Below are 27,949 nucleotides of genomic sequence, written 5' to 3' on the forward strand. Positions count from 1 at the left end.
CCCCTGATTCCAGCTAACCCCAAGACCATCCAAGAAACCCGGCATATGAACTAAGTTGTACAGTGGTACATTGAGTTACAGACGCTTCAGGTTACAGACTCCGCTAACCCAGAAATAGTACCTCGGATTAAGAACTTTGCTTCAGGATGAGAACAGAAATCATGCCACAGCGGGAGGCCCTATTAGCTAAAGTGGTACCTCAGGTTAAGAACAGTTTCAGGTTAAGAACGGACCTCCATTATGAATTAAGTTGAATTAACCTGAGATACCACTGTAGACCAAACTCCTGTCCTATAATGATGAATACGGGGTTTTTTTGTTTGTTTTTTTAATATACTATTTTTAGTCCAAGTTGATTTACTTTATATTCATTTTGGAGACACCATGGTCCTTGCTTGATGCCACAGCATGATATTAATCAATCAAAACAAGCCCTAGTGCCCCCTGCAGATCTTTGCAGCAGCAGGAAAAATTGCCTACAGAATGTTTTCTGAAGAGCCCTTCAGTCAAATAAGAAGAAGACTGTTTATATCTTGTCAAGTAAACAACGTGCTTTGTATGACTTCTTAGGTGCAAGAAACTCTCCAGCCACCGTCCTATTTTGCCTCTGTGCAACGTGCTGCATAGAAAGCAGGTGGGCCAATCAAGCCAAGAATTTGCTTACTCCTCTCACTTTCTCGCTTGACTGCTTGTCAGTTCACAGCAGCTGCATTTGCATGGAGCAGCCAGCCCGTTTTCAGCACATATCCAAGCTGTTGTGTATAAGGTTATATTGACATTTATTTCTGGTGCTTTTGCTCCTGTAGCAGTGCAACAGCACCTTGGAGTTGTGCCTGGAAGCTAATAGGGGCTTATGAACATGATTGAGCAAAGACTACCCCTTTGACTCCTCAGCATGATTCTCCTGAAAACCTTAGCAATGCCACATTCAGTTCAAACTCAATGGAATGCAAATGGATGGATTGCTTCTGAATATTGTCAATTTCACTTCTTTTCAAAAGCTGTGAAGTGAAATTGACCCTGTGTTTTGTTTCAACTGCTCAGGGGGACACTGCAGTGCAGGAGAAAGGAGTGCACAACCTTTTAAGACTATAACCTTATTTCGAAGGGGGTTAGTTCTAAGTAGACTTGCTTAGCCTTGCATTGTGAAATGCCTTTTTGCAGAAAACAAAAAGTATGAGGAATGGCAAGAATGCCATTATTTTATTTGCTTGGTGTGCGTTTTAGTGTCCTAGATGAATGCTCATGCACTTTAACAGTTCAGCGAGGGAGTACTTAAACTCTATATAAGGTTTTTATTTTATTTTTTAAAAAAAACAGATAAAGGTTTAAAAAAACCTTGGCTGTCGAACGTAATCCGTTCCGGAAGACCATTTGACTTCCAAAACATTTGACAACTGAAAACTGAAAGCAGAAGCCTCAATACAATAAGGAAACTCAAAACAGAAGCTGCATAGCACGTTCGGCTTCCAAAAATCGTTTGGAAACCGGAGCATTTACTTCCGGGTTTTCAGCGTTCAGGAGCCAAGACGTATGATAACGGAGATCTTCAGGAACCAAGGTTTGACTGTACTGCTGTAGTAGAAGGTGTTAAGTTTTGCTGTTCATGCATTAATTCGTTCAAAATATTTCATCATAAGTAACGTCAGGGCTCTTCTCACATAGAAAAATTATTCAAACTATAAAACAGTCTAAAGTAATAAAAATTAAGATGAGTACTAAAATCTATACCATGTGAACAGCATAAAACAGTCCCCCAATTACATGCCTTGATAAAGAGAGGTGTCTTCAGCTGGCTCAAAGCCCACACCAGGCACATTTTATGATGGGAGGGAACCCCATTTCCAGGAGGCTGCCACAGAAAAGGCCCTGTACCACAGTTATCAGCAGAAGCAACAGAAGGGCTTCTCCTGCAGAGCTCTGGATGCCAGCAAAGGTGTTTCCTCGAGTATTTGGGTCCCAGGTTGCCAGGGTTCAGCTGTCAGCAGCAACACCTAGAAATATTGGTAGCATACAGACAACCAGAAGTTTTGAAAAACCAGTGTTACATGGTTGTTATAAGATGCACAGTTCAGCACCCTTTTTTGGATTCTCCTGGGAGACATGGCTATCTGCGCTGCCATGATGAAAATTTATGTGTGTCACACAGTTCAAGCTTGTGCAGCTGATTTTTGTTTAACTAGGGATAGGGTAGGGTAGGGGGGGTGAATCCTGATGGGGATGGTGGCATGGAAGAGGGGACTTCAGCTTTTTATCCCCGCAGTAGTCCTGACTGAACTCACACAACCCCTTGCCAATGGGAGCTCTCCTTCCATTGAAAATAACCAGTGCAGTGTGTGTATGATTTCGGTCAGGACCATGGTGGAGACAAAGGATTAAATATCCTGATTCAGGACCATGACACAGTTGTGTGTGTGCAGCTGATAAGTCAAGCCAGTGAGGGTTCCTACTGACCAGATCAGTGTCTGATCCGCTTGACTGCAGATGTTGGGTCTGAATATCAGGTCAAGTTTGAATCTTAGGAAAGCATTATGGTACAAAGCTTCAGATCCCCTGGATGAAGCAATAAGCAAAGGCTTTTTTTCTTTTCTTTTTTAGAACTGGGGCACAAAAAGATTGATCAGTTCCCCCCAGGATTATATTCATTGAAGTTAGGGTGTGGTGTTCTAACCTACAAGACTGCTCTTCATTTGCCTGCAGTGGTAGAACATTTTATGGCCTAGACTGCTTTGATGTCGCTTTCTGGGCAAGTTAGGCCCTCTGGCCATTCATCATAAGATGCTCTTTTATCTCCCAGCAACCCTAATGAGGCTATTGATTAATTACTTGAAATCTGCTTTCACCAGAACTATTAGCTGGTTGGTTTTCCTTTTTTTTTAAAAAAAAAAAAAAAAAAAGAACTTTCAAGGTGATTAGTTGTCTTTTTAAAAATGAATTAATGAAGACTTCCGAGGTTCTCTGACTCCTGGCTGAGGGACCAGGGGGGGGAACACACATGGGTTTAGAATGCCCAATTAATGCTCATGAAAATACAATGTTTTTGATTGCTTGGCAATTTATCTATTATAAATGGGCTGTGAGGCTATTAGTAGTATTGGCACTATTGATCAGGGACAAAAACAAGGAGGCAGCTAGCAATTAATCTTGTGCCAGCCAACCACAGATACCACCAATAGTGAAGATTTAGCAGCTATGGTCAAATACATTTCAGCAACACCCATTTTGGTTTTGTGGTCCAAAGTTTCATGTGGTCCAATGCATGCTTTTTAAAATTTGAAAATTTCAATTATTTTTGTATGTATTTTTTCACAAAATTACACATATTGGGGGCATCATTTCCTAAAATACACACTGCTTCTAAGTGTTCTCTTAAAGCCAGAGCTGCCCCTGATCAGTACTTTCATGGTGGACCCCCTGACTGGCGTCAGAATAACTCAGGTGCCCCAGAGACCCAGTTTGAAAATCAATGCTGGGTTTGATTAAGAAGTTGCTGCTTTGTGGCCTTTTAAAAATAAGTTATATTACTATTCTCTATGGGTGTTACACAGTGCTAGTCCTTCTCAGAGTAGACCCATTGAAGTTATTGGCCGTGACTAACTTGGATTCACTTATGTGCATTGATCTACTTTGAGTAGCAATTCCAACCATATATTTATTTGTTCCTGGATCCAATTTCAAGAGCACCTACTACTGTGAGATTGGCAGAAACTACATATCTGCTTATGCAGAGCAGATCGTCATTTGCTCCTAGGAATATATAATATGGTCATGGCCCAATTACTGGGCCTTTCTTCTCAGAGGATAATTAGCTGACTGGCATTCAGAAGAGCAAGTTGGCAATTTTAACATTCCCTCAGGTGGATCACACAATGACGGATACTTTAGTTTTACGGTTGTGTTTAATCCATGGTTTCAGAAGAACCTTTAATGACCATCTACGGTGGAGACCAGGTTTTAGCTCATCAAGGGCTGATGTTTCCTTTATGAGGAATTAAAACTACTCAGAATCAACTTGCAAAGGCTTTGCATTGTCATAATGTATGAATCAACCTGCTCTGCACCCACAGACTGCTTAGAAACTGAAGCCAAAAGTTAGGAGTGGGCGACAGAGTTATACAAAGTCACATTTTAATTACAGAGAACATGTTTTTGTGGTCTTGGCTTCAGAAGTTTTAATTGAGCCAGAAGGGGCATGACTATTCCATTATAAGTCAATCTTCTTTGATGAAGGAGTTAGGAAGCCACGTGCTCATGCACAAAATTCAGTCAGGGAAGTTCCACTCTGTTGTCCACCTGAAGCAATGAATGTACTAGCTTGAAAATAAAACTGCTTGAGATAGGATGATACTGAGTTGGTACAATCGCCCAAAGGCTACTCATCACATTTCAAGGCTGGGTCCACATATGAATCTTCAGCATTTTGTATCTGCCTCATCATAGCTGTTTTCACATGTGAATGCTCAAGCTCTGTGCTGTTCAGTGCAGTTAGCTCACCCATTCAGCTCCAGGTCATCAAATGCCAAGCAATCAACCTGTGAATCAACTGGTCCTCAAAGTCCACACTGTGAAAACAGGACGTTTGTTTTAATGCATGCAGCAGGGATGGAGAATATCACACCCAAATGTGGCCCTCCAGGCTTCTCTGCAGGCCCTTGGGATCTCCCCAGGCCACATGCACCTCTGGCATGCACCTTCCCCCCAGGCCATGCTCCTCACTAGTGCTGCATTGTTTTTGAGTGTTTTGGGGAGGCTAGACTGTGTCGTTGAACTTTGATGGTGCTTATTGCTTACCAGAAGGAAGGATAGAATGTGTAAATATGTAGAAACTAGCCTACTGTGCAAAGGTAAAATTAATGTTACCGGTAATTGTTCTGCCTACTTCTAGCCCTGTTCACCATTGGCACATGGCTCCCAGAACTTTTCCTAGAAGAGAATGTGGCCATCAGGCTCAAAAAGTCCCCCTACCCATGACATGCATAGTACATCTGTCTTATGCATTGGCAAGATCTTCCTCTGCCAGCTATCTTCACTGTTACAACTTTCCATGTAGACCAAGGAGAGAGAATCTGTGGCTCTTCAGGTGTTGCTGAACTACAATACCCATCATCCCAAACCATTGGCTATGCCAAATGGGGCTGTTGGGAGTTGCAAGTCCATTGGCACCTGGAGGGTTACAGATTCTCCATAAATTGCAAGCTACATCTAAAGGAGAGAGAGTAGCAAACATTGTGACCGAGAATGTATTAAGACTGGTAAATGCATCAACCGATGCACAAAAGGGACAGCTTTTTTATTTTTTTAAGTGACTTACTATATCAACAGACTCCAAAGAAAATCCCAGAAGAGGTAGCTTTCATAGGTTGACTGGTTAAAACATTCTGGTGCATCCCTTTACTTTTTATCCCATGATTACTTGAGGCCGTATCCAGAGCTGCATGTGCAGAACTCCACTTGCTCATTGGGACTTCCCCTTCATCTCCTCTCACTGAATGCTCTCTGGAGCAGATACTGAAGGTGTGCTAGGTGTGGGGGCTGCAGAGGAAAGTAAGGAAGGCAGAGTTCTGCTACACAAGCAGAAGTCTGCTGTGCTAGCAGCATTGGACACGACTCTTGGTGTGTTTGAGGTGGCATCATACCCTGTGGGATGCATTTGTACTCAAGTGATGTTACAGTCATCAAATGATGAGTGCATGCATGCATGAACTAGCCCTGGTTGAAACTGAATTGGAAAGTAAATGATCTGTAGACTGAGCCGGTTACAGGAGACTGGGTTCTGTTTTGAGTACTGCAGAGAATTATTGGATAGCTATCAGTACCCACCGTAGCTCTCAGTCAAGCCAGTGGTCACCCTCATAACCCAAATGATCAGTATTTGGTTGTGCTGTGCAGATTGTATCAGAAGACTGTATGCTTGCTGCTCACCGCCCCCAATGCGGTGGGGAGAAACAGTTTCTCTTTTGCCAGCTTTCCGTTTATGTCCCCTCTGGCTGAGCCAAAGAATCAAACATCTGCTCTGTTGATAGGAAATTGACTGTGACATATGAGGAAATGGGTTAAGGTCCTCTCTCTCTCTCTCTCTCTCTTTTGCAAATTGTTTTGTGTTATGTTTTGTGTTTTGTAGCTGCAGCTGTTTCATGAAATGCCAGAGCATTAAATTATCTGCATTACAAATTTGGCTAGGGAGTGATAGTTTAGAAGTCCCTCATATAAGTGTGAAAGTCTAGTTTGTGTTTTGGATACTTCTATATGAAGTTCACACAGCGATTGGCCAAAGCCATTCCCATTAAAACTAATGTGTGGCCCTCCAAGCCAACCATCAACCATGTACAGTTTGTGGTTTGCAAAGTGATTTTGCATTGAAAATGAAGAATGAACGAATGGGAAGATATAGAAACACCAGTACTACTGGACTGTTTCATATCATAACTATCTAGTCATTCATGAAAGCTGCTTCTTATCCGAGTATCATGCCAAACTAACCCTTTTGGTATTGGGTGGGGTAATATCTTATCCTTTCAAGCCTTGTGTATTCAGAAGGTTCACAGTTTATGTGCATGAATGTTCTACTGAGCTAAACCAATCAAAATGGAGCCTATACCAAACAATTGTTCTGTCCTCTGTAAACAGCAGAAAGCTTTTCAATAGCACTCCGCATTTGCAAGTTCAAATCCGCAGCATATGATTAATTTGATGCCTCGCCTTGTTTGGGAGCAGCAAAAGGACACATCAGCTGAGGCAGTGTTGCTTAACAAGGGCTTTTAAACTCTCTTTGGATAAGAGGGTGTCTAAAAAGTTAATAGCTGCAAAGAGTGTTTTATTGATCATAGCCATTGCAAGAGGCTTTGGTGCATTTGCCTTAGACGAATCCAGCCCAAAGCTTCTGTGTGGTACAATTAGGTTTCAGCTGATGATGTGTGAAGCATTTACAGAACTCTGAAAATTACACACACATACATTGAGCCACTCTCTCACACAGCTTTCAGGGATTCACTGGAAGCCTTTGTCTAGGGACATGGTAGCTCAGCAGTCAAGAGCTGATCAGTGTCATGAGATTTTATTTTAGAGCTTTGCCCTGCCTGCCTTCCACTTTCACAGAAGAAGTGAAAAGAGCAAGAGACAGGAAATACAGACATGGCGAGATGGTCTGGAAGAGTGGGCCGCCATTTTGTTCCATTGTGGAGGATTTTGAACAAATTCAGTTCAGAGATACAGATCTTTCTGCTTCTGGTGTTCCGTTTTGATCAAAGGTAACTAGCTTCCTCTGCTCTCGTGCTGACATGAGGCTCTTGGGCAGCATGTGTTTTAAAACAGGAGGCTCAGAGATGAATTTTGATATTGCTCTGTGGTTCCAAATTTGGGGCACTACCGTCCCCTTGGTTCCATAAACTCATGCCTAGTGCCATCTACCCTATAAAAAGCATTGTTCGGAATAATGGTTTACACGATCCATTAAGGAAGATAATAACACAATAAATTCAAAACAATTAAGTGCACATTTATTCTAAATCCAATTAAAATTATTTAGTTTAATTAAATCAACAAAATTAATGAACTTGATCCACTGATACCAACTGTTCAAAGTCAGATAGTCATCTCCAGTGCCCCTCTGCCACCCCATTGCTTCTTAGCAGCCCTTGGGAAATCCCCTTCCCAGGGAATGGTACAGTTTGCTTTGGAAACCACTAATTTAGCTGGTTCCTAAAGGTGCTGAGAACATTTTTCCGCCGAATGTTTCAATTTCAATTTCAATTTCAAATCATTATTATTTAGCTGAAGGCTATCATTTCCACAGAGGGGGAAATAGCTCATTCAAAGCATGATTAAAACAAAACAAAAAACAAAACAACACCCAAACGTCCACACTACACCAGTACAGTGGTACCTCGGGTTACAGATGCTTCAGGTTACAGACCCTTCAGGTTACAGACTCTGCTAACCCAGAAATAGTACCTCGGGTTAAGAACTTTGCTTCAGGATGAGAACAGAAATCATCTCAGGCGGCGCAGCAGCAGCGGGAGGCATCATTAGCTAAAGTGGTACCTCAGGTTAAGAAGAGTTTCAGGTTAAGAACAGACCTCCAGAATGAATTAAGTTCTTAACCTGAGGTACCACTGTACTAATAAACTATAGCACATCGTGAAATAAGCAAAATGCTATTTATAATTTAACCCAATAGTTTATCACCAAGGTAGCAACCCCCTGTAATCCGGCTTTTTTTTTTTTTATCCACTTGCATTTTTCTGAATTATGCTGGCAGTCAAGATTATGAGATTCAGCCCATTCCTTTTTATTAAACAGAACTAGAAAACTAGCTAGAACTATTATGGGTGCTAGGGGTCTAGTATTCAGCAAAAATGCCAGTACAACACCTCATACGCAACCCCCTTTGTCCCCTAGCCTCTTTGCTATAAGCTTCTGTCTTGGGTGACCTTATAACCTACACAGGCGTATGCATGATGCAGAGGCAAAGGCAAAGGAAGCAGCCAGAGGTGGGCATGGCAAGCAGCAGCAGAGGGGGCTGAATCTGCCACCTGAGACAACAGCCTCTCCTTAATGAGTAGGCTGTCCCTGAATGTATGTCCAATTGAATTATAATCAGTATTGCCAGATTTGCAGCTATGCATATAAAAAAGCAAATGCAAAATTTATGCAAACCTATGACGTGGGTGGCGCTGTGGGTTAAACCACAGAGCCTAGGATCAGATCAGAAGGTCGGCGGTTCGAATCCCCATGACGGGGTGAGCTCCCATTGTTCGGTCCCTGCTCCTGCCAACCTAGCAGTTCGAAAGCACGTCAAAGTGCAAGTAGATAAATAGGTACCGCTCCGGCGGGAAGGTAAATGGCATTTCCGTGCGCTGCTCTGGTTCGCCAGAAGCAGCTTAGTCATGCTGGCGACATGATCCGGAAGCTGTACACTGGCTCCCTCGGCCAATAAAGCGAGATGAGCACCGCAACCCCAGAGTTGGTCACTACTGGACCCTTTACCTTTACCTTTACCTGTGACATCTTTTGCCCTCTCTTCTTCATCTTCTGATGCAGTTCCCTCTTTTTGGTGTCAATATCCCTTGCAACTTGCAGAACGGAACTTCCAGCTCAGCTTCATTCTTCTTCTTTTTTATCTTATGCAAGGAAAGTATCACCAAAAATGCACTCCCTTTACATAGTTTGTCCTATTTTGTGAGCTACCAGAGCAATCTTTCATGCGTTCCTCTATGATGCTTTGGATAGGTGTTCCATGCCTCAGTTGAGATTCTCCTTGCTAGTGCTATAAAGAGAACTCTGGCTGTTATTCCCTAATGAAACATACAGGGCAGCAACTGCTCTGGACTAACAAGTATGATTGACTGCCCTGGCTTACCGAGTGCCATATTACAGCTAAGGTAATTGGGATTCTGAATCCTGATTTACAGTTGAGCATGACACATTCCCCTATAATGCGGCACAGATGATTGGATCTCTTTAATTCTAGCTGACTGGCCCATCAGTCATGATCCCAGCACATCACAGCACACCTTTTCAGGATTCTGAATTGTAACTGGGTACCATCTGTTACCACGCTGAAAGGTATCACCTTGGATTCAATATGTGTTTATGACCTTAGGGGTACATATAGTTCAGTGTTGCACTCTCCAACACTCCAATGTGCAAGCAGGCGTTAGAAATGATGCAGGCATGTCCACTACTTAGATCTGTGGCCCCCAAACTTTGGTCCAGGGATCACCAGTGTTGTGCTACCTTCATTCAGGTGGTCAGGTGGTCCACAAAGTGTCCAAAAATACAATTAGGAATCACACAGCATCTAGGACTGTGAATTATAATTGCTGCAACAGACAGAAAAGGCATTAAATGGTCTGCCAAGACTCTCAGCAGCCTTCAAGTGGTTCATGAGTGGGAAAGAAGTCAGAGAAACACTGAATTAGATAATAGCTGAAGCACCTGCATATTGTTTGAAAGATGGATAATCAGGACAACAATAAACAAGGAAATCACTAACTTTCAATCAGCTTGGCATAGTATTTTTTACATTTGCCACATCAATAGAACATGGCTTTAGGCCTTCGAGAGCACATGGTGATTTATGGAATGGCACTTTTGTTTAAAAGCTGAAAGGACTTAAAAGTTAAATGTAACTAAGTAGGCATATGGTGCTTCTGTGGGGGCTGGGATTGTAAAAAAATCAAAAATCAGCTGTATATGAATCACTTTTCATGAATTATGTATATTGCAAACAAAGAAAAAAACAATGAGGGGAAAACAATGTCATGCAAAACATGAAATCAACTTGTGGGGTTTCTTTTTTTTTTCTTTTTTTTTTTTGCGAATAGGTAGGTCCAGGATGGCTTGGAAGAAAACCAGGTAAAACTGAAACAGCTCATCCATCAGCATGTGATTGTTATGAATGTAAAGTAAGCAGACTTGGTCCACAGTCTCATCTGTCATTTTCACAGAGCTCTAGATTGCTTTTATGCACTCAGCCACAGGGGTTTATTCTACCAAAGTGCTACACTGAGCATCTGATGAAGCAGGCTGTTGCCACAATAAACCAGTGAAGGTGAGATCTAAACAGCATTGCAGAGACTTTAGGGCAGATGCAGTGGTGTGTATATCTCCCCTTCCCCACTCCCTTATGGTGCCCAATAGCCTGTTCTCCCCCTCTCTCACACACACAGCCTGAATTCAGGGGAACTTTAGGAATTATATATATATTGCAATACAAGCATGCAAGACAATGAGAGCTGCTTCTTTTTAAAAAACCAATGTAAATTGCAGATACAGAACTCCCAGTCTGAATCATGATTACAGCTGGGGAGAAAGAGTTTAAACTCCTATTTCCACACACACAAACATGTTAATGTCCTGATCGTCATAGGGGCCCCTGAACTGGGAATTTATACAAACAAGACTGTGTCATTGTTTAAAATGTTACTGAGTAGCCAGTCATTTTAATGATTTTATTTTTAAGGGTTTTGTTGCTGCTGTTGCTATTTGCCATCATGATGTTTTGCAGGAGGGTGCTATAGAAATACTTTGATGAATCATTAAATGTATGAAACCAAAGGCGTAGATGCAAGAGCGAACTACATGGTTAATGCCCCATGTCCTAATTTCAATTTACAGCTGGCTGACTTTGCAACTGTCTCATCCAATCAGCTTTGCCCTAATGCTGCCATCTTGTTTTGTTGCTTTCTCTTTCACCAGTTATGGAGACATGGTGCCCAAAACGATTGCTGGCAAGATATTTGGCTCCATTTGCTCCCTGAGTGGGGTGCTTGTCATTGCTCTCCCAGTCCCAGTTATTGTTTCCAACTTCAGCCGGATCTACCATCAGAATCAAAGAGCTGACAAGCGACGAGCACAAAAGGTAAGAGGCAAATGCACTGAAAGCGGTGCTGCATGTTGGGATATCAACTCTGATGCTGCTTCACTGATCCTGGCAAGGTCCAGCAAAACAGCTATAGGGGATAAATTTCCCTAGGGGGTTCAAGTCCAATTAATCTGATTTTATTCCCAAACAGTGTCTTAAGGGTTTGCAAGAGCTGCCCATTGGCACACACACTATACAGGCAAAATACATCATCATACCTATTTTATCCTCTGACCTTCTGCCACCCCAGCACCTCACCATCTCCGCATCCAACCATAGTCCTTGAAATGCAACTTTAAAAGGTAAAGGTAAAGGGACCCTGACCATTAGGTCCAGTAGTGACCAACTCTGGGGTTGCGGTGCTCATCTCGCTTTATTGGCCGAGGGAGCCAGTGTACATCTTCTGGGTCATGTGGCCAGCAGGACTAAGCCACTTCTGGTGAACCAGAGCAGCGCACGGAAACGCCGTTTACCTTCCCGCTGGGCCACCCACGTCCCACCATCTCCCCATCCGACCATAGTCCTTGAAATGCAACTTTACTTAACCCACTTTCTCTGCACCTATCAGAACCCTCCTTGTACCTTATATGGGCATGTTTTGCACTTCAGTGGTCAGTATTAAGTTCCCCATAACCGGTGCTTACCAGTTTTGTAGTCAGGCTCCCCTCTTGCATACATGATACTATCGTGACTGATAATGAGCCCTACAGAAATTGCATGGCAGAAGTCACCTCGCTTCAGCCCAATAAACTTTTTTTAAAAACGGGCCTCCCTTTAATCAGTTTTTTAAAAAACACATGACTTTAATAACTCAAGAATGGCAAGATCAAGTGAAACATTCAAGGGCCATCACAGATGTCGAGTTGGAAAATGCTGTTCACTTCGTGTCAGACGTAATGCCTTTCAGTGGAGGCTGTTCACACATTCAGTTCCTGACTGTTGCGTAGTCAGGTGATAGGAAATCATGTGATGAACCTAATTTTGTGAACTAGTGCTAACCAGTGGCGGAGCAAGCCGATCGGGCGCCTGGGGCGGTGTGTGTGCCCTGAGCCCAGGGGCAGGGCCAGTCGCCCATGGGGGCACCACAGGGCCTCCGAGGAGTCTGCCTGCCTCCTCCCACTCAGCTGCCCTACACCTGAGGAGGAGGCAATGGGCAGACTACTTGGGGCAGCGCGGCGCCTGCGGGCACTCAAGCCACCGCGTCACTCCCAGGAGAGACGTGTGGCTCGGACACACTGCAGGCCCCGTGGAGAGTGCTGCCCACCATTTTGTCACACACACCCCCCATGGGGACAAAACCACACCTACCACCACCCCTTGCTTTGCCCCTGGATCTAACAGGTGACAAAGTGGAGCCATGAGCCTAATTGTCAGCTGTAATGCCCACTTATGGCATTTACTTGTGCAAGCAAGAACATCTGCAACTTGTACCTCTGATTATCAGTAGCAGAAATTTTACTACCATACCTTGGATGGAGTTCTGTAGATGAGCAGATATAGTCATGGTTTGAGAGAACTGGTTTTGAGAGCTGTGTGGATTAGTGTATAACAGGAGAATAAAGATTGATGGATTGATGGATTTTCATAACATTTACTCTATATACCAGTAGATTATAGAAAACTTCAAAGCAGTTTACAAAAAAATGCCCATAAAATTATTGCTGAAAACCATACCACCATAATTTAAAATATACATAAAATTACAATCACAATAGAATAGACAAAAATAAGTTAAAACCCATGCATGTGACCCATGTCTTAGTCTGCAATCAGGATGGCTCCAGGCTTGAAGGGGTCTCTCGTGGGCCCTGTCCTCCATGATCAGACCTTGGTAGGCCTACCTGCCATTGGGGGGCATCAGCCCTAGGCCTTGCATCTCATGCTCTATTCCTTTCCTGGTGGTTTTTTGTTATTGGCTTGAAAGAAGCCTGTCTTCTCACGGGGCTGGGAGGTGATGTGGGTGAAGGGGAGCAGTCATTTTGGGCATGTAGCCATAATACAAACATAACATTTTGTTCAAGGCCCACCCAAAACAATGTGCTGCCTGAAGACAGTTCCCCCAGCTTCTCTTCTCACATACAGGGGCGCCGACTTATAAAAAATATTGGGGGGCCCATACCGGGGTCCTGCCCTGGGAAGTTTTCTAAGAGCCGCTCCCGGCCCGTTGCTGCTGCTGCCGCCCGCCTCGTGGCCCCCTCGCCAGCTGAGGGAGGGAGAGAGACCGAAAAGGAGAGAGATGCGTGGTGGGCAAGGCAAGTGCCCGCCGCGCCGCACCTCCCACCGCCCCTCGTGCCGGCCGCCCCCTCCCCTCCCTTCCCCGCGCGCGCGCGCTCGCTCGCTCGCTCGCCCTCCTCACCCCAGCTCTTGGCCGTTCGCCCCAGGAACTCGCCGCTGTTGGGGTTGTAGATGAACCTCCGCCACTCGGCCATAGACTGGCTGAAGGGCTTCTTCTCCTCCTTGGCCATAGCGAGAGAGAGAGAGAGAGAGAGAGAGAGAGAGAGAGAGAGAGAGGCTGGAAAGAGAGAGGGAGCTCGGCGGTTCGCGGGCGGCGGTTTTTCCCCTGCTGAAACAACAGCGGCTCCTCAGAACCGCTAAGTAACTCTCCCTCAGGCGCCCGGCGGGAGAGCAGAAGAGAGGAAAAGGAAAGAGGGGCTGGGCCAGTCGCACGCACCGAGCAAAACTACTCGCGCCGCCTCTTTTACTACCGTAATAATTATTTGTTTTAACTCATTACTGAATGTATTTTAAAAGGTAACTATCATCAAACAAGGAAAATAAAAAATACCAACATAATTTTGTGATTTTACAAAGCATAATATAACTAATAATTTTCTTAAATTATTGGGGGGCAGAGCCCCCCCAAACAAATTTTTGAGGGGGCTCGGGCCCCCTCAGGCCCCATGGAGTCGGCGCCTATGCTCACATACACAAGCTAACCCTACTGGCAGTTGACTCTTGTTTCACCACTGGGATAGCATCTTCCACCTCAGCTGTAGGCTACCTGAGAGGATGCAGGACAGGCCATGTTGCTTACACATCTCTGCTCTCCAACATAAGGGAATTGCCAAATGGCTCAGGAGCCATGGCTGCCTTCTGCATCAGCAGCCTGAAACAGTCACCTCATTCTGCCCAATGGTACAGCTGGCTCATTCTGTTGACATACAGGGTTTAGTAGTGTTCCTGTCCCTGCCCACTTGGTATACTTTGAAGACAAGATCAAACTTTTTTTAAAAAAACCAAAAAAACTCTAGTTGGTAAACACTGATAACTCCAAAGTTCTACAAAAGCTCTTTTTCCCCCCCGGCAGGAGTGAACATTAAATAATATTCACAGTAAAACTGAAAATAAAACAAAAGGCAGCTGATGCAACTGTCTAGCATTTTTAATCCTCTGGGGGGAAATCTCTGGTAATTGACTTTCTTCTAATTAGCTCTAATAGCACCTCAGCACCTCCTTGTCTTTCCTAGAAAAGGCTAAAGCAAAGCTATTGCACATCACAGTGCCTGATGCTAAGTCCAAGTGACAGGTGGAGCGACACGAGCCATAATGAGCTGGTGCTGTTGTTGTTTTTTCCCCGCAACAAAGAATGAGGAGCAATCTATTATTAAATATGTAGTTTATAAACACAAAAAGGAAACAGCAAATGGAAATGACGGAGCTGTAAGAGAAGGGGAAATAAATAAAACATGAGCCTGCTTCCTTGCATCTCACTCACCGCCTGATGTGAGTTAAAAAAAAAAAAAGCTTTGGATTTTAAATGGAGCCTTCTAGCAGCCATTATTTTATTTATTCCACTCATATCCTACTCTTTCTTTAGAAAGAGCAGCTTACGTGGCTTAGGAGTTCCAGGCCATGTCCCCATCCATATACAGCGATACCTTGGTTCTCAAACTTAATCTGTTCTGGGAGTCCGTTCGACTCCTGAAAACGTTCAAAAACCAAGGCGCGGCTTCCAATCAGCTGCAGGAGCTTCCTGCACTCAAGTGGAAATTGCATTGGATGCTTAGCTTCCGAAAAACATTTGCAAACCAGAACACTTACTTCCAGGTTTTCAGCATTCAGGAGCTGATTTGTTCAGGAACCAAGCCGTTCGAGTTCCAAGGTACCACTGTACTGACCAGGTGAAGACCCACTTAATGCTTGCATCCAATGTAGTACTAAGTAAATGTCTGATCTTCACACTTGCACAGTGGGATTTCCCCCCCTTCTCCTCCCCACATGTGTCACCAAAATTTGATCTGGGCTTTCCCTCAACATTCTAGAGCAGATCTGGTGAGGCTGTGGGGCACACATAATGGGAGAAGTGGGAAGCTCCTGATGGGAGAGTTACTTGGCACTACACTGGGTACAACTTACTTGTCCTACTAGATTACTGCAAAACATTTTATGTAGGGCTGGCTCTGAAGACGATTCAGAAACTTTGGCAGGTGAAGAATCCAGTGGCCAGGTTGCTCAGTGGGGCAAGATGATTTGAGCATATGACATCAATCCTGGCCTGAGTGCACTGGCATCCAATTAGCTTCTAGGGCCAATTCAAAGTGCTGGTTTTGACCCATAAAGCCTTAAATGGCTCAGGACCACAATATTTCAAGCAACGCCTCTCCCCATATGAACCAACTCAGACCCTGCAATCATCATCTGAGACCCTTCTTCACAAGAGGTCTGGAAGGTGGCAACACGAATAGGTCTTTTCTGCAGTGGCTTCCAGGGTTGGGGAATGCTCACCCCAGAGAGGTTCACCTGGCACCTTCATGACATGTCTTTAGGTGCCAGGTGAAAACATTTCTCTATAACCAGGCCATTGACTGATCTCTGTCCTTTTTGATGTGTTTGTGGGAGGGGGTATTATTGGTTGGTTTTGTTCTATTTTGTATTTTGTGTTCTCATGTTGCATTTTTATGTTATGAAATGTCGTATGATCTTCAGATGAAGTATACAAATTTAATGAATAAATATATAATACAACATCAAGCTTTTCTTATGTAACAGTGGGGCTCTGGATGATAATTGTATGTTGATGGCAATGACAGAAGACTAGGATGGGTGACTAAGGCAAAATGTACACCATCAGCATCCCAAGAAACAGAACAGATCTTGTTTATTTCAGTCCCTCACTTCCTTTTGCTTGTCCACAGTAGAGGTAAAAGTCTTCCATGAAATGAATGGACATCTAGGGATCAAACAATTGTTTATTTGTTTTTACAACAGGGGCAGGGGGCCTTTAGCCCTCCATTTGTTGTGGAACACTGGCGCCATCATTCTTGGCCATTGGCCACATTGACTAGGGCTGTTGGGAGTTGGATCCCAAATATTTTGGAGGGCCACTGTTTTCTCATCCCTTATGTGGATATGTCTAGCTCAGGCATAAGCAAACTCAGCCCTCCAGATGTTTTGGGACTACAACTCCCATGATCCTTAGCTAATAGGACCAGTGGCCAGGGGTGATGGGAACTGTAGTCCCAAAACATCTGGAGGGCTGAGTTTGCCTATGCCTGGCTAGCTGCAGTCAGGCTTGATTTAGATGAGCTGTACCTGTGGCGTTTAGTCTGTGATGGGCCATTTGCGCATGCAAGTCATGGTGCTGAAGTCTGCTGTTGTGATAAGCATTAGCACATTATCATTAGAGCTTTATTTCCTAATGCATACATCTCTGCTACATCTTACATTAATATTATTATTGATTAAATTTATATACTATCCTTCATCCGAAGATCACAGGGCAGTTTACGGTATAAAAATCTCACAGCATGAGGAAAAGACATAAATCTACAGTACCTCAAGTACAGAGGAAAGTTCTTCAGCTCGAGTACTTCTGAGAGTTTTTATCCTGCACACATATTTTCTTTGAATATTATTCCTGGATTTTGTCTAGTGAAGATTGGATTATGCTTTTCGTACTCTGATTCCAGCACTTTTCCACAGGACTCCCATCAAATTACATATAAAATGTTTCCTGATTGAACAATTCAGTCTGAACTCTCACTCACTATTGGGTAAATTGAAGTTCCAATGGGTATTGAATTAACCTGGTTCATCTTACCAATGAACAATGTAATGTTCTGCGAGAAATCTGACATTAGAAAAACAGACCCACATCCATTCTCACCCGAGTGCATTGTGTACATGCTTTCAAAGCTTAAAACAGCATAAAATGCAACGAAATTCTATCCAGTTAACACCCCAGATCCATGACCTACCAGAACATTCAAATACCTATTGTGCTCATAAGCAGCAGCAACATTCACACTTCCAGACCTCTCATTTAACAGAAATAGCACTTCACCTACTTAATATAGCACTTGTGATCACACATAATCTGAACAGAAACACTTTTAAAATATGATGGCATTCTTCTGCTTACTTAAATAATCTTGCAAATCACTGTGATTTTCATTATAGACATACTGTAATTCCCTAAGTGATGTTATTGTGATCTCCTAAAATCTGTGGTTCGCCTTGTCCAGTGTATAACAGTCCGTTTTGGTGCTCTAAGATTTTTGGATCAGGAGTAGGAACTGTTGCAACCAATTTTGGAGACAGTCAGCATTCCAGATGCAATTTTCTCTTCCATTCCTGCTCACAGCTTTAGTCCCATTTGTTAAAGCACACTGATATCCACACACTGTTGTGTCAGTTGCATTATTTTATCTATTTGTTATATACTATTTCTACACATCACATACTGGTGAACAGATCCTTTGTGCTTATCTAATGCAGAGTGGCTGATTTGGAGGTGGTTGGGGGTTTTCTTTTTCAATCAGTAGGAGGAAATGAAGGACTTTGGGACCATTTCATAGGCAATGAGCATCTCCAAATATTCCCCAAGGCTCATTCTAGTACTCAATGAAACAAAGAATGCCCCCCCCCCAAAAAAATACAGACAAAGTAATCCTAAATATAGGAAGCCAGCAGCATTTATGCTGGTTTAAGGTAAGCCAGCATACAGTGGTACCTCGGGTTAAGAACTTAATTCATTCTAGAGGTCTGTTCTTAACCTGAAACTGTTCTTAACCTGAAGCACCACTTTAGCTAATGGGGCTTCCCGCTGCTGCTGCGCCACCGTTGCACAATTTTTGTTCTCATCCTGAAGCAAAGTTCTTAATCCAAGGTAATATTTCTGGGTTAGCGGAGTCTGTAACCTGAAGCGTATGTAACCTGATGCCTATGTAACCCGAGGTACCATTGTATTCCAAACTCTATCCAGGGGCATGGCTATGGCTGGCTTAGCCAGCCTGAGTCTGAAAGATGGGAAACAAGCCTTTAGAATAGAGTTTGACTTGACCACCCATTTTGCCAGTGTAGGCAAAAGTTGCCAGCTTATGTCACTGAGCTAAAAGAAACAGGTTTATGTCTCTCGTTTACCTGACCTACCATGCTGTCCTCAATGGCCATTTTGAGGATTTAGCCTGACTTCAGTTGCACCATCTCAAGTTATGCCAGCTGAGCCAGCAAGAAAGACTTACTCTGGCAGATCTCCAACTGAGTCTCAATATGGGAGTCATGCCATCAGGGTCTGAATCAGCTGAGGCAGCTCAAGTTGCCATATGCCCTCTTTTTCCAGGACATGTTCTCTTTTTCATAGGTATGTAAAATGAAAGTCAGCATAGTGATCCATAGCTAAAAGTCGTCTTCTTCTTTGGCGATCACTTGTAGCCGAGTAAGATTGTCTTCCATGAACACGGTTTTAACAATGAGTCCGTAAGTGGCTGTGGAGGCCAATTCTGGACCCACACATCCTTCCACAGTGGGGACATTGGTTTCCGGGCAGGAGTTGATCACAGTGTGGATTTGCCAAACATGCCTTCCTCTTAGCACGTTTCTCCCTTGCATCCTGAATTCGAGTGTCTTCAAAGCCCATGACACCTTTGGTAAAGGCTGTTCTCCAACTGGAGCGCTCACAGGCCAGTGTTTCCCTGTTGTCGGTATTTATACTACAATTTTTTTTAGATTTGCCTTGAGACAGTCTTTAAAACTCTTTTGTTGACCACCAGCAATACGCTTTCCATTTTTAAGTTCGGAATAGAGTAGTTGCTTTGGAAGTAGTAAAGGTAAAGGTACCCCTGCCCGTACGGGCCAGTCGTGTCCGACTCTAGGGTTGTGCGCCCATCTCACTTAAGAGGCCGGGGGCCAGCGCTGTCCGGAGACACTTCCGAGTCACATGGCCAGCGTGACGAAGCTGCTCTGGCGAGCCAGCACCAGCGCAGCACACGGAAACGCCGTTTACCTTCCCGCTATAAAGCGGTACCTATTTATCTACTTGCACTTAAGGGTGCTTTCGAACTGCTAGGTGGGCAGGAGCTGGGACTGAAAGACGGGAGCTCACCCCGCCGCGGGGATTCGAACCGCTGACCATGCGATCGGCAAGCCCTAGGCACTAAGGTTTTACCCACAGCGCCACCCACGTTGTATCTTCTTTTTTGCTCTTCAAAATATGGCAACCCTAAAACTCTTCCAAACTCACTCATCTGGGAAAATCTTGGGTTTGGGTGGCCTTTGTCCAAAACAATTGGTGAAAGCTTTGTTTTCCTTTTTCCTGATGGTTGATCTGTTTTGAAGAGGGCTGTTAACTTCAATGCCAACATGATTGATTGCTGCTCTTATCAGCTTAGTGTTGTTTACACACACATAAACACAAGCACGGTGTGTTTTCTCATCACATTTGAATTTCTAATTCTCCCAGTGCTTGGTAAATTGCTGAATTAGTAAAGTTGTATTAAGTTTAAATAGGTAAGCAATTTTCATGTGCCCAATGTTGTAAGACTGTTAAAGATACAAGAAAGAGCACACACTCATGGGAGCGTATAGCTCAGTTAGTAGAGCATTAGGCTCTTAATCTCAGGGCCATAGGTTTGAGCCCCACATTGGGCAAAAGATTCCTGCATTGCAGGTTGTTGGACTAGATGACCCTTGTGCCCCTTCCAACTCTTCAATTCTATTATTATTCAATACTAAGATGGTGTGGGATGCTCATGGGATTAAAAAAATCCCATGAGGTCCACTTTTTGATAGTCCTGAACTTCATCATCTAGAACCAGCTAAATAATCAGGGATGATCTGATAATTGACATTTCCATATTTTTTGTTTGCGTGTTTTATTATATTTATGTTCCATATTTCCTCCAAGGAGCTCAAGGTGGTGTACACAGTATACTCCCCCATCGTTTTATCATTACAATGACCCTGTGTTGTAGGTTAGGCTGAGAGCAAGCGACTGGCCCAAGGTCACCCAGTTAGTTTCCTGGCTGGGTGAGGATTTGAACCCCTGTCTCCCAGATCCTACTACAATGCTCTAGCCAATACACTACTGGGCTATTAACATTTTGCTGCCTTGATCTGTTTGTACCTACCTATGTTCTTTTTTTAATAAATGTTTTTATTTCAGATTTTATAATGAGAATAATAACAGGACAAAATACAACAGTACCTGCACTCTTAAACAGGAGCCCATCAGACTCAGAAGTGATGTATTTCTGAATCTTTGTGCACTGACCACTCAGTGAGAATTAAACTACTCGTGTTCCTCTTTGCTCCTACGTCAAAAAGAAAGCATTGCTCATTGCTCATCTTCAGAGGCATAAAAGCACCATTTCAGGTTTCAAAGGCAAGGGGATCACAAAGAGATTCCAGCAGGAGGACCAGATTCAGAGCCATATCCAGAGCTTTACATTTGGAAATATAAGGCTAAGTTGCAAAAATGGCAGCACTGTGGAGTGCTTTTTAATAACTGCATAGTAACAAGAGATAAGAAATATAGGTGCCTCTGAAGAACAGTCATATGTGATTTGGAACACAGTGGGTGGGCAAAATCATCCCCTCCCTCCAAATGGCTCCCTTTTTGTGTCTTGAATAATAAAAATACAGGATTCTGCCTTTTTTTAAAAGGGCAGCTCTACCCACCTATTTCTATCTTACTCAATCTGGGGCCCTCCAGATATTTTGGACTACAATGCATTATCAACCCCTGCCAGCACTGACAATCGTAAGGGATGGTGTAAGTTGTGGTGCAAAACACCTGAAGGGCACCAGTTGGGGAAAGAGTCTCTAGGAGAACAAAAACAATTAAGGCCTAACAGAAGGATGTCCACAAAGTTTATAAATCATAATGGGCCATGACCAGGTAAGTTGTGAAACTTCCATGCTTCACGTCTCTGAAGGTTTCTTGGCAAACGACATAGAGCACCATAATGCTGAAAATATTTGCCATGGAAGACCTTTTTTAGCCTTCCAGCGCTCCATATGATAGCTCCAAGCCCTTATTTTGAATTCCAGAACTTGTACAGCCACCTACAACTTGTAGGAACATAGGAATGTGCCTAATACAGAATCAGACTGTTGGTCCCTGTAGCTCACTAACATTTATACTGACTTTCAGTGGTTGTCCAGGGTTTCAGACTTGAGAGTTTCCTAACACTACCTTGAAAGGCTAGGGATTGGACCTGGGAGCTTTTTCATGCAAAGCATGTACTCTAGCCCCAGCTCTTTCCCAAGTATGACCTACAGCACTAGAGTCAGAAATGCCATTGACAGGCCAGTTTAAGCTGCAAACTGGCAGTACAATGTGAGTGCAAAGGCACCCAATAGCAATTAGAAATGAATGAATGAAGTCATAATATTGCTGAACCAAGCTAGAAGGATTGGTTTCCTTTAATTAATCTTCAAATTCAGACTTGTACCAATGCAAGTGTTCAGACACACTCTTTGGCTTCATTTAATCCCCTTAATTTGGAAGCATTGCAAAGCTAAACTTGTTTCATTAATTTGCAACTGCGTTCATTACTACAATTTTTATTGAAGTCAGTTCAAACTCAACATCTTAAGCAGCATTCACACAATCTAATCATTTTGGTTTTGTAAATCAGAGATTTACTGAAACCAAATTTTTTTTGACGCTGAAGAAATCCATTGATTGTAGCATTGCAGTAACCAGACAATTACCTAAGTTCTGAACTAAGGAAGAAATTAACAGATAAGGAAGAAAATACTAGGAACCAAATCCAGGAAATGAAGGAAAAGATCATACTTAAGCCTCATTGAACTCAAAGGGTTCAGTGGTTGGTTAAGCACATACAACTTTATTGAGGCTGAATCCTACATGAGCAGGTATATAATTATGGAAAACTGAATTATTTGAGAATTCATAATGAAATCCACCACTGATGATTTTTAAAAAATGAATCAAATTATAACTGACTGACAGCGAAAAATGAATAGCCATCCTATAGTGATTACCTTCATGAATATTAAATAGCGGATTCTAACTGAATAAATGAGAGAAAATCTAAGGAATGCATTGCAAAATTAGCACATATAATTCAGTGTTTATATTTGTCAGTGAATGAAATAAGATGAGCACTAATTTGTTTGACATAGTTGCTACACCTCTAAGCACTTTTTATTGATTGATTTGATTTGATTCTGTGCAGCAATGTGTGTCCAAGCCTCAAGATGGTGTACCAATTTTTTTAAAAAAAGAACATTAAAATTATAACATCCAGCAACAGTGTATTACAATAAACCCATATACAACTAAACAGAAGGAACAACACCAGCCCTCCTCTTATGAAAGGCAAGCAAGCCTTGAGAAAGAAGTCTTGCATTGACTCTGCAATACAATGAGGCTCTGTTTCAAACAAGCTTCGGAAGAGGATAAACTTCCAGAATCTCATCGTAGTTACGGTAACTAGTCGCCTGCAGGCCGGATCTGGCTCAGCAAGCTGTAGAAAGTTGCCCAACAGCCCCGCCTCCCAACCTCAGCTCTGGGATTGGGAGATAAAGTGCTCTGGCTCCTCTTTAGAGAGCAATCATTACAGAGCACTGAGTTTTTGTCTCCCAGTCACAATACTGTGATGCTCAGTGCTGAGATGGAGAGGGGGGAAACCTTCCACCTCCTTTGGAGAGCAATTCCAAGGAGCAGGAAGAGGTTTTTGTTTTATTTAAAAAAACAAACCTCTACTGAACTCAGTGATTAGAAGAAAACTCCTTTACCTGCTCTTTAGAGCTGAAAAGTAAACAGTAAATCATTCCTATCCCCTGTGCCGTGAGGGGGACAGTCCTGGAAACATTGTCTTTTCCTCTTCACAGGTGCTTTTGTGAAGGATCTCTAAAAATATGTGAAGTGTAAAAAGTAGCTATAGCTTATAACTACAACAGAAAATAACTCCTCATGTGCTTTTAAAGTTTGACACAAGTCACATTTTCTGAATTGGTGCACCTGAGCACTATCCTGAGTATTTCTCAAGGATGTTCGGAAAGAAAGTGGTCCTTCAGATATGAAGGGCCTGAAGATTTGATAAGGCAATGGCAAGAAGCATAAAGTGGACCTAAAAGCATGCTGGCGGCCTTCAAAACACTAAGAATCTTGCATAATAATCACTGTGTTTCCACACCATGTTTTTCATGGTTGTACCAACCTAAAGTTCTTTACCATAATCTATTTGTGTGTGAGGTGCAAGGTCTGGTGCCTGCAAGTTCATGATTAGAAGGGAAAGGGAGGGAGGGATTTCCTTGACGTGAATGTGGGGAGAATCTGGTGTGTTAATGCTCCAGTCTGGAAACTGTGTAGATGTGTAGGGGAGGGGGTTGCATGCACAAATGGCACAAGGACTATGAATAACCCTCAGCAGGAGATCCAGATATCTGCTTACCCTTGCCTGCAAGCCACAGGCTCACAGCCTTGCTAAGGAACAAGGTTTTTAAGTACAATACAGTAAAATCTTGGCTCCCAAATGGCTCCGTTTTGGAACATTTTGACTCCCAAATGCCGAAAACCCGGAAGTAAACATTTTTTGGAAGCCAAACGTCTGACGTGGCTTCCGCTTGAGTGCAGGAAGCTCCTGCAGCCAATTGGAAGCAGCACCTCAGTTGTCAAATGTTTTCGGCTTCTGGAATGGATTACGTTCAACAACCGAGGTTTGACTGTACTTGGGGAGATGGGGGAAAGGGGGTAATAATAATAATAATAATAATAATAATAATAATAATAATAATAATTTATTTATACCCTACCCATCTGGTTGGGTTTCCCCAGCCACTTTGGGCGGCTTCTAGCAGAATATTAAAATACAATGATTCATCCAGTATTAAAAGCTTCCCTAAACAGAGTAACACACTTTCAGTTGGGAGCCCAGCTGAATCTACTTCCACTAACACACCAGCCCCGCCCTCTAGCAGTTCGTACAAGAGGAAAGTCTAATAAGTCATTTGTGTCCAAAGTGATGAAGAAAGAGAAGGAACTGAGCGAAGAATCTGTCAACAGAGTTGTTTCCAAGCAGTATCCACCCCCACTCTCCAAGTGGCACAATAGATTTTATGTCTCATTCTCCCCAGTGACACTGACACATGTCTTGGCCTTTGTACTGCTTAGATTGTCCTTCTTTTTCTTTAAAAAAAAGCCAGGTAGAAGTGCCTCATCGAAGCAGAAAGATTCTATTAGGTTCAACAAATCCCATTTGTTTGTTCCATTGGTCTTCTCAGTACTGGGACCGTGCTTCTCAAAGGAATGACTGTATATCCTCTTTAGCCCTGCTCATCTAACAGGAGAGGGGAATGAAGGAGGTTGGGGAGTTTGGAAGCAAGTAAAGAAATGCCATTGTTCAGACTGATTGCAAAGGCCCCTGTGTTGGTTCAATACAGAGCATCTCTATTGCTGTAGTTGGATGTCATGAAATGAAAGGATTTGGTGCACTAAAGACATTTGAAAAGACTCATTTAATTTGGCACAACCCTTCTTTCTGGCAGTGACAGCAGGGATCCTCCGCAGCTGATTGAATTTACAGACTAGCTAATTCTGATACTACAAAATCATTCTCACAAAGTTCTCATCTTCGTAGGAAGTGTAAGGTTTTAATCGAAATTTGCAGCATAAGCTCTTTTTCAGGTGATTAGAGTAAATTTGAGGCCTGGCATTGAAAAATGAAGAATGCACAGTACAAATGATTTTATGGTTGTTGTTGCAATCAGAAATTCTACCTGTAACAAAGCTTATACTGAGTGTACTATAATACCAAATGCTGGACAAGGACTGAGGAGATCTGGGTTCAAATCCCTGCTGGTTCAAATCCCTGTTCAGCTTCTTAATTCCATGGGTGACTTTTCCCAGTCACAATCTTTCAGCCGAATCTGTGGCTACGTACACACCATACATTTAAAACACTTTCAGTTCCCATGTTTTCCCAAAGAGAAATGTGGGAATTGTAGTTTACCACTCACAGAGCTACAATGCCCAGCATCGTTAACAAACTACAGTTCCCATGATTCTTTGGAGGGCATTGCCTGCTTTTATTTAAATATGCTTTAACTGTATGGTGTGCATGCAGCTGTAGCTCACAAGGTTGTTGTAAGGATAACATCATGTACACTATTCTGAACTTTGCAAATGATAGGCATAAATCAGAGCAGGGGGAAATACCAACAATTTTTCAAAGTTAGCATTGCTGAATAACTTGCTTCTTTTATGTGTTTGTTTCCTTCAGTTACTATATTTATATAGACTGTCCAGTAATATGTTCTCTGTCGGTTCCCAATAAATAAAAGAATAAAAGATAATATTAAAATATAAGAACAAAATGAATAAATGGCAGCACAAAAGCTATTTAACCAGCTAGGAAATAAAAGTTTAGCATCTTAAAAATACAACAAATTATACACCAGGTACTGAGCCCAGATTTGAAAACCACAAATCACAAAAATAATCTTCACCAGACTTCAAAAAAAGCCACCAAAGCCCCTGGTGAGCCTCTCTGATGAGGCTATTTCACAAGCAGGGTTCCAGCATCCTGCTTCAGAGAGGTCCTCTGAAGACAACCTTAAGCTTTAGGTAGGTATATGTGAGGAAAGGCCATTTTGCAGAGAACCTTGTCCCAGGCCATTTAGGGTTTCCAAGTTTAAGGTTAATAAAATTGAATTTGTTTACTACTCTCCTTGTCTTTGCGGAGGGTTGGCCTCAGGAATGGATACTTGAGTTCTTCACTACACCCTTGGAGCCCAATGAGAGAATATTACCGGTGAATATTACCGGTATATCTTTCTGCTGAGTTGGGCCTTGGACTTCTGCCCCAAAGTTCTTCTGGTATCATTGTTTTCCTCTGAATGAAGCAGTGCATATAATATACCCAAATCTGGCTAGCTTACAATAATCAGATTTCCAGGCCTCTCTCACATCCTTGTGCTTGTAACGGTTACTTAGGCTAAAGTCATATGCCTTGAGTTTTTCTTTTGCTTGTTTGTTTTTCCCCCTCAGGCATTCTTCTCTTTTAATTCACTACAGCCAGCCTCAGAGTATTTCAAGGCTGGATTTTTTCCCCTCCCATGTTTGTTTGTTCACTTGCTTGTTTTGGAAGGGCATCAACAGACCACACTGTTGCTAACCTGCGCGATGTTCTAAGCCTTGGGCAAATGGGCAGGCAGCCAGTTTTACAAGGTAAACGTGCAACTGAGCTTGGCCGTTCCAAAACTTGAAATATATCTATCTAAAGGTAAAGGTACCCCTGCCCGTACGGGCCAGTCGTGTCCGACTCTAGGGTTGTGCGCCCATCTCACTTAAGAGGCCGGGGGCCAGCGCTGTCCGGAGACCACTTCCGGGTCACGTGGCCAGCGTGACGAAGCTGCTCTGGCGAGCCAGCACCAGCGCAGCACACGGAAACGCCATTTACCTTCCCGCTATAAAGTGGTACCTATTTATCTACTTGCACTTAAGGGTGCTTTTGAACTGCTAGGTGGGCAGGAGCTGGGACCGAAAGATGGGAGTTCACCCCGCCGCGGGGATTCGAACCGCCGACCATGCAATCGGCAAGCCCTAGGCACTGAGGTTTTACCCACAGCGCCACCCGCGTCCCTATATCTATCTACCTATAGATATATATATAGGAGGAAGGAAGGGATAAGGATGATACCGTGCACATATGCACTGTGGGCTTTCATCCCCTGCATTGCTTCACATTTTTCTTTCAGCTAACCCCAAACAGCTAAATAAACTTCAAGGGCTTGGCTTGGCCTTTGTGTTTGATATCTTTAGCTCATCAGAAATTGATAGGACAGATAGGTGGGTGACATACTTACTTTCCACCTTTTCCCATATTCATAAGCGTTGGAGCTCCAATAGTATATTCTTGGATATTTACAAAGCACAGGTGTGCCTACCCATCTTTGGGCCTTAGGGCTACATTGGTGGTTAGCTACCCCTCTGAGGACCACATACTAGCAGCGAATATGGTAAAAGAGGGCATGGCCAATGCAAACACGCATACACCCTCTGCACACGCACACAAACATACATAAAACAGAGAACTCATGCGTGAATATATGTGTGTGCATGCCTGAACAGAAGGTGGAAAACAGGCAGGTAAGACGTTACACACCCATTTACTGGGTGAAATCTGAATTAGTCATGACTAACAGTTGAACACCACCTATTATATATCAGAATAAAAAAATATATAGTGTTTATTGGGTGGGGTACTTCATTTATTATAACGTTATGTACTTTATGCATTATGACGTTGATAAAGTGGCTACTTGTAGACCAGTGAAATCCATCCTTTTGCTGCTACAGATTTCTTTTTGGAATTAGTCACTGAGATCCACTGT

At 43.0% G+C, this 27,949-nt stretch overlaps 1 protein-coding gene across 6 annotated transcripts in view; it reads left to right on the plus strand.

The window, feature by feature from the left end:
• KCND3 (potassium voltage-gated channel subfamily D member 3) overlaps positions 1-27,949 on the plus strand; it is a 270,159-nt gene that overhangs the window by 195,611 nt on the left and 46,599 nt on the right. For all 6 annotated transcript variants that reach the window (XM_083745419.1, XM_083745416.1, XM_083745421.1 and 3 more), the window contains exon 3: positions 11,200-11,362. In XM_083745419.1, the coding sequence (XP_083601545.1) occupies positions 11,200-11,362 (163 nt within the window). The remainder of the gene's footprint in view (positions 1-11,199; positions 11,363-27,949) is intronic.

Source organism: Podarcis gaigeae, assembly GCF_964106915.1.
Source record: "Podarcis gaigeae genome assembly, chromosome: 6".
In the NCBI taxonomy this organism is placed as follows: Eukaryota; Metazoa; Chordata; class Lepidosauria; order Squamata; family Lacertidae; genus Podarcis; species Podarcis gaigeae.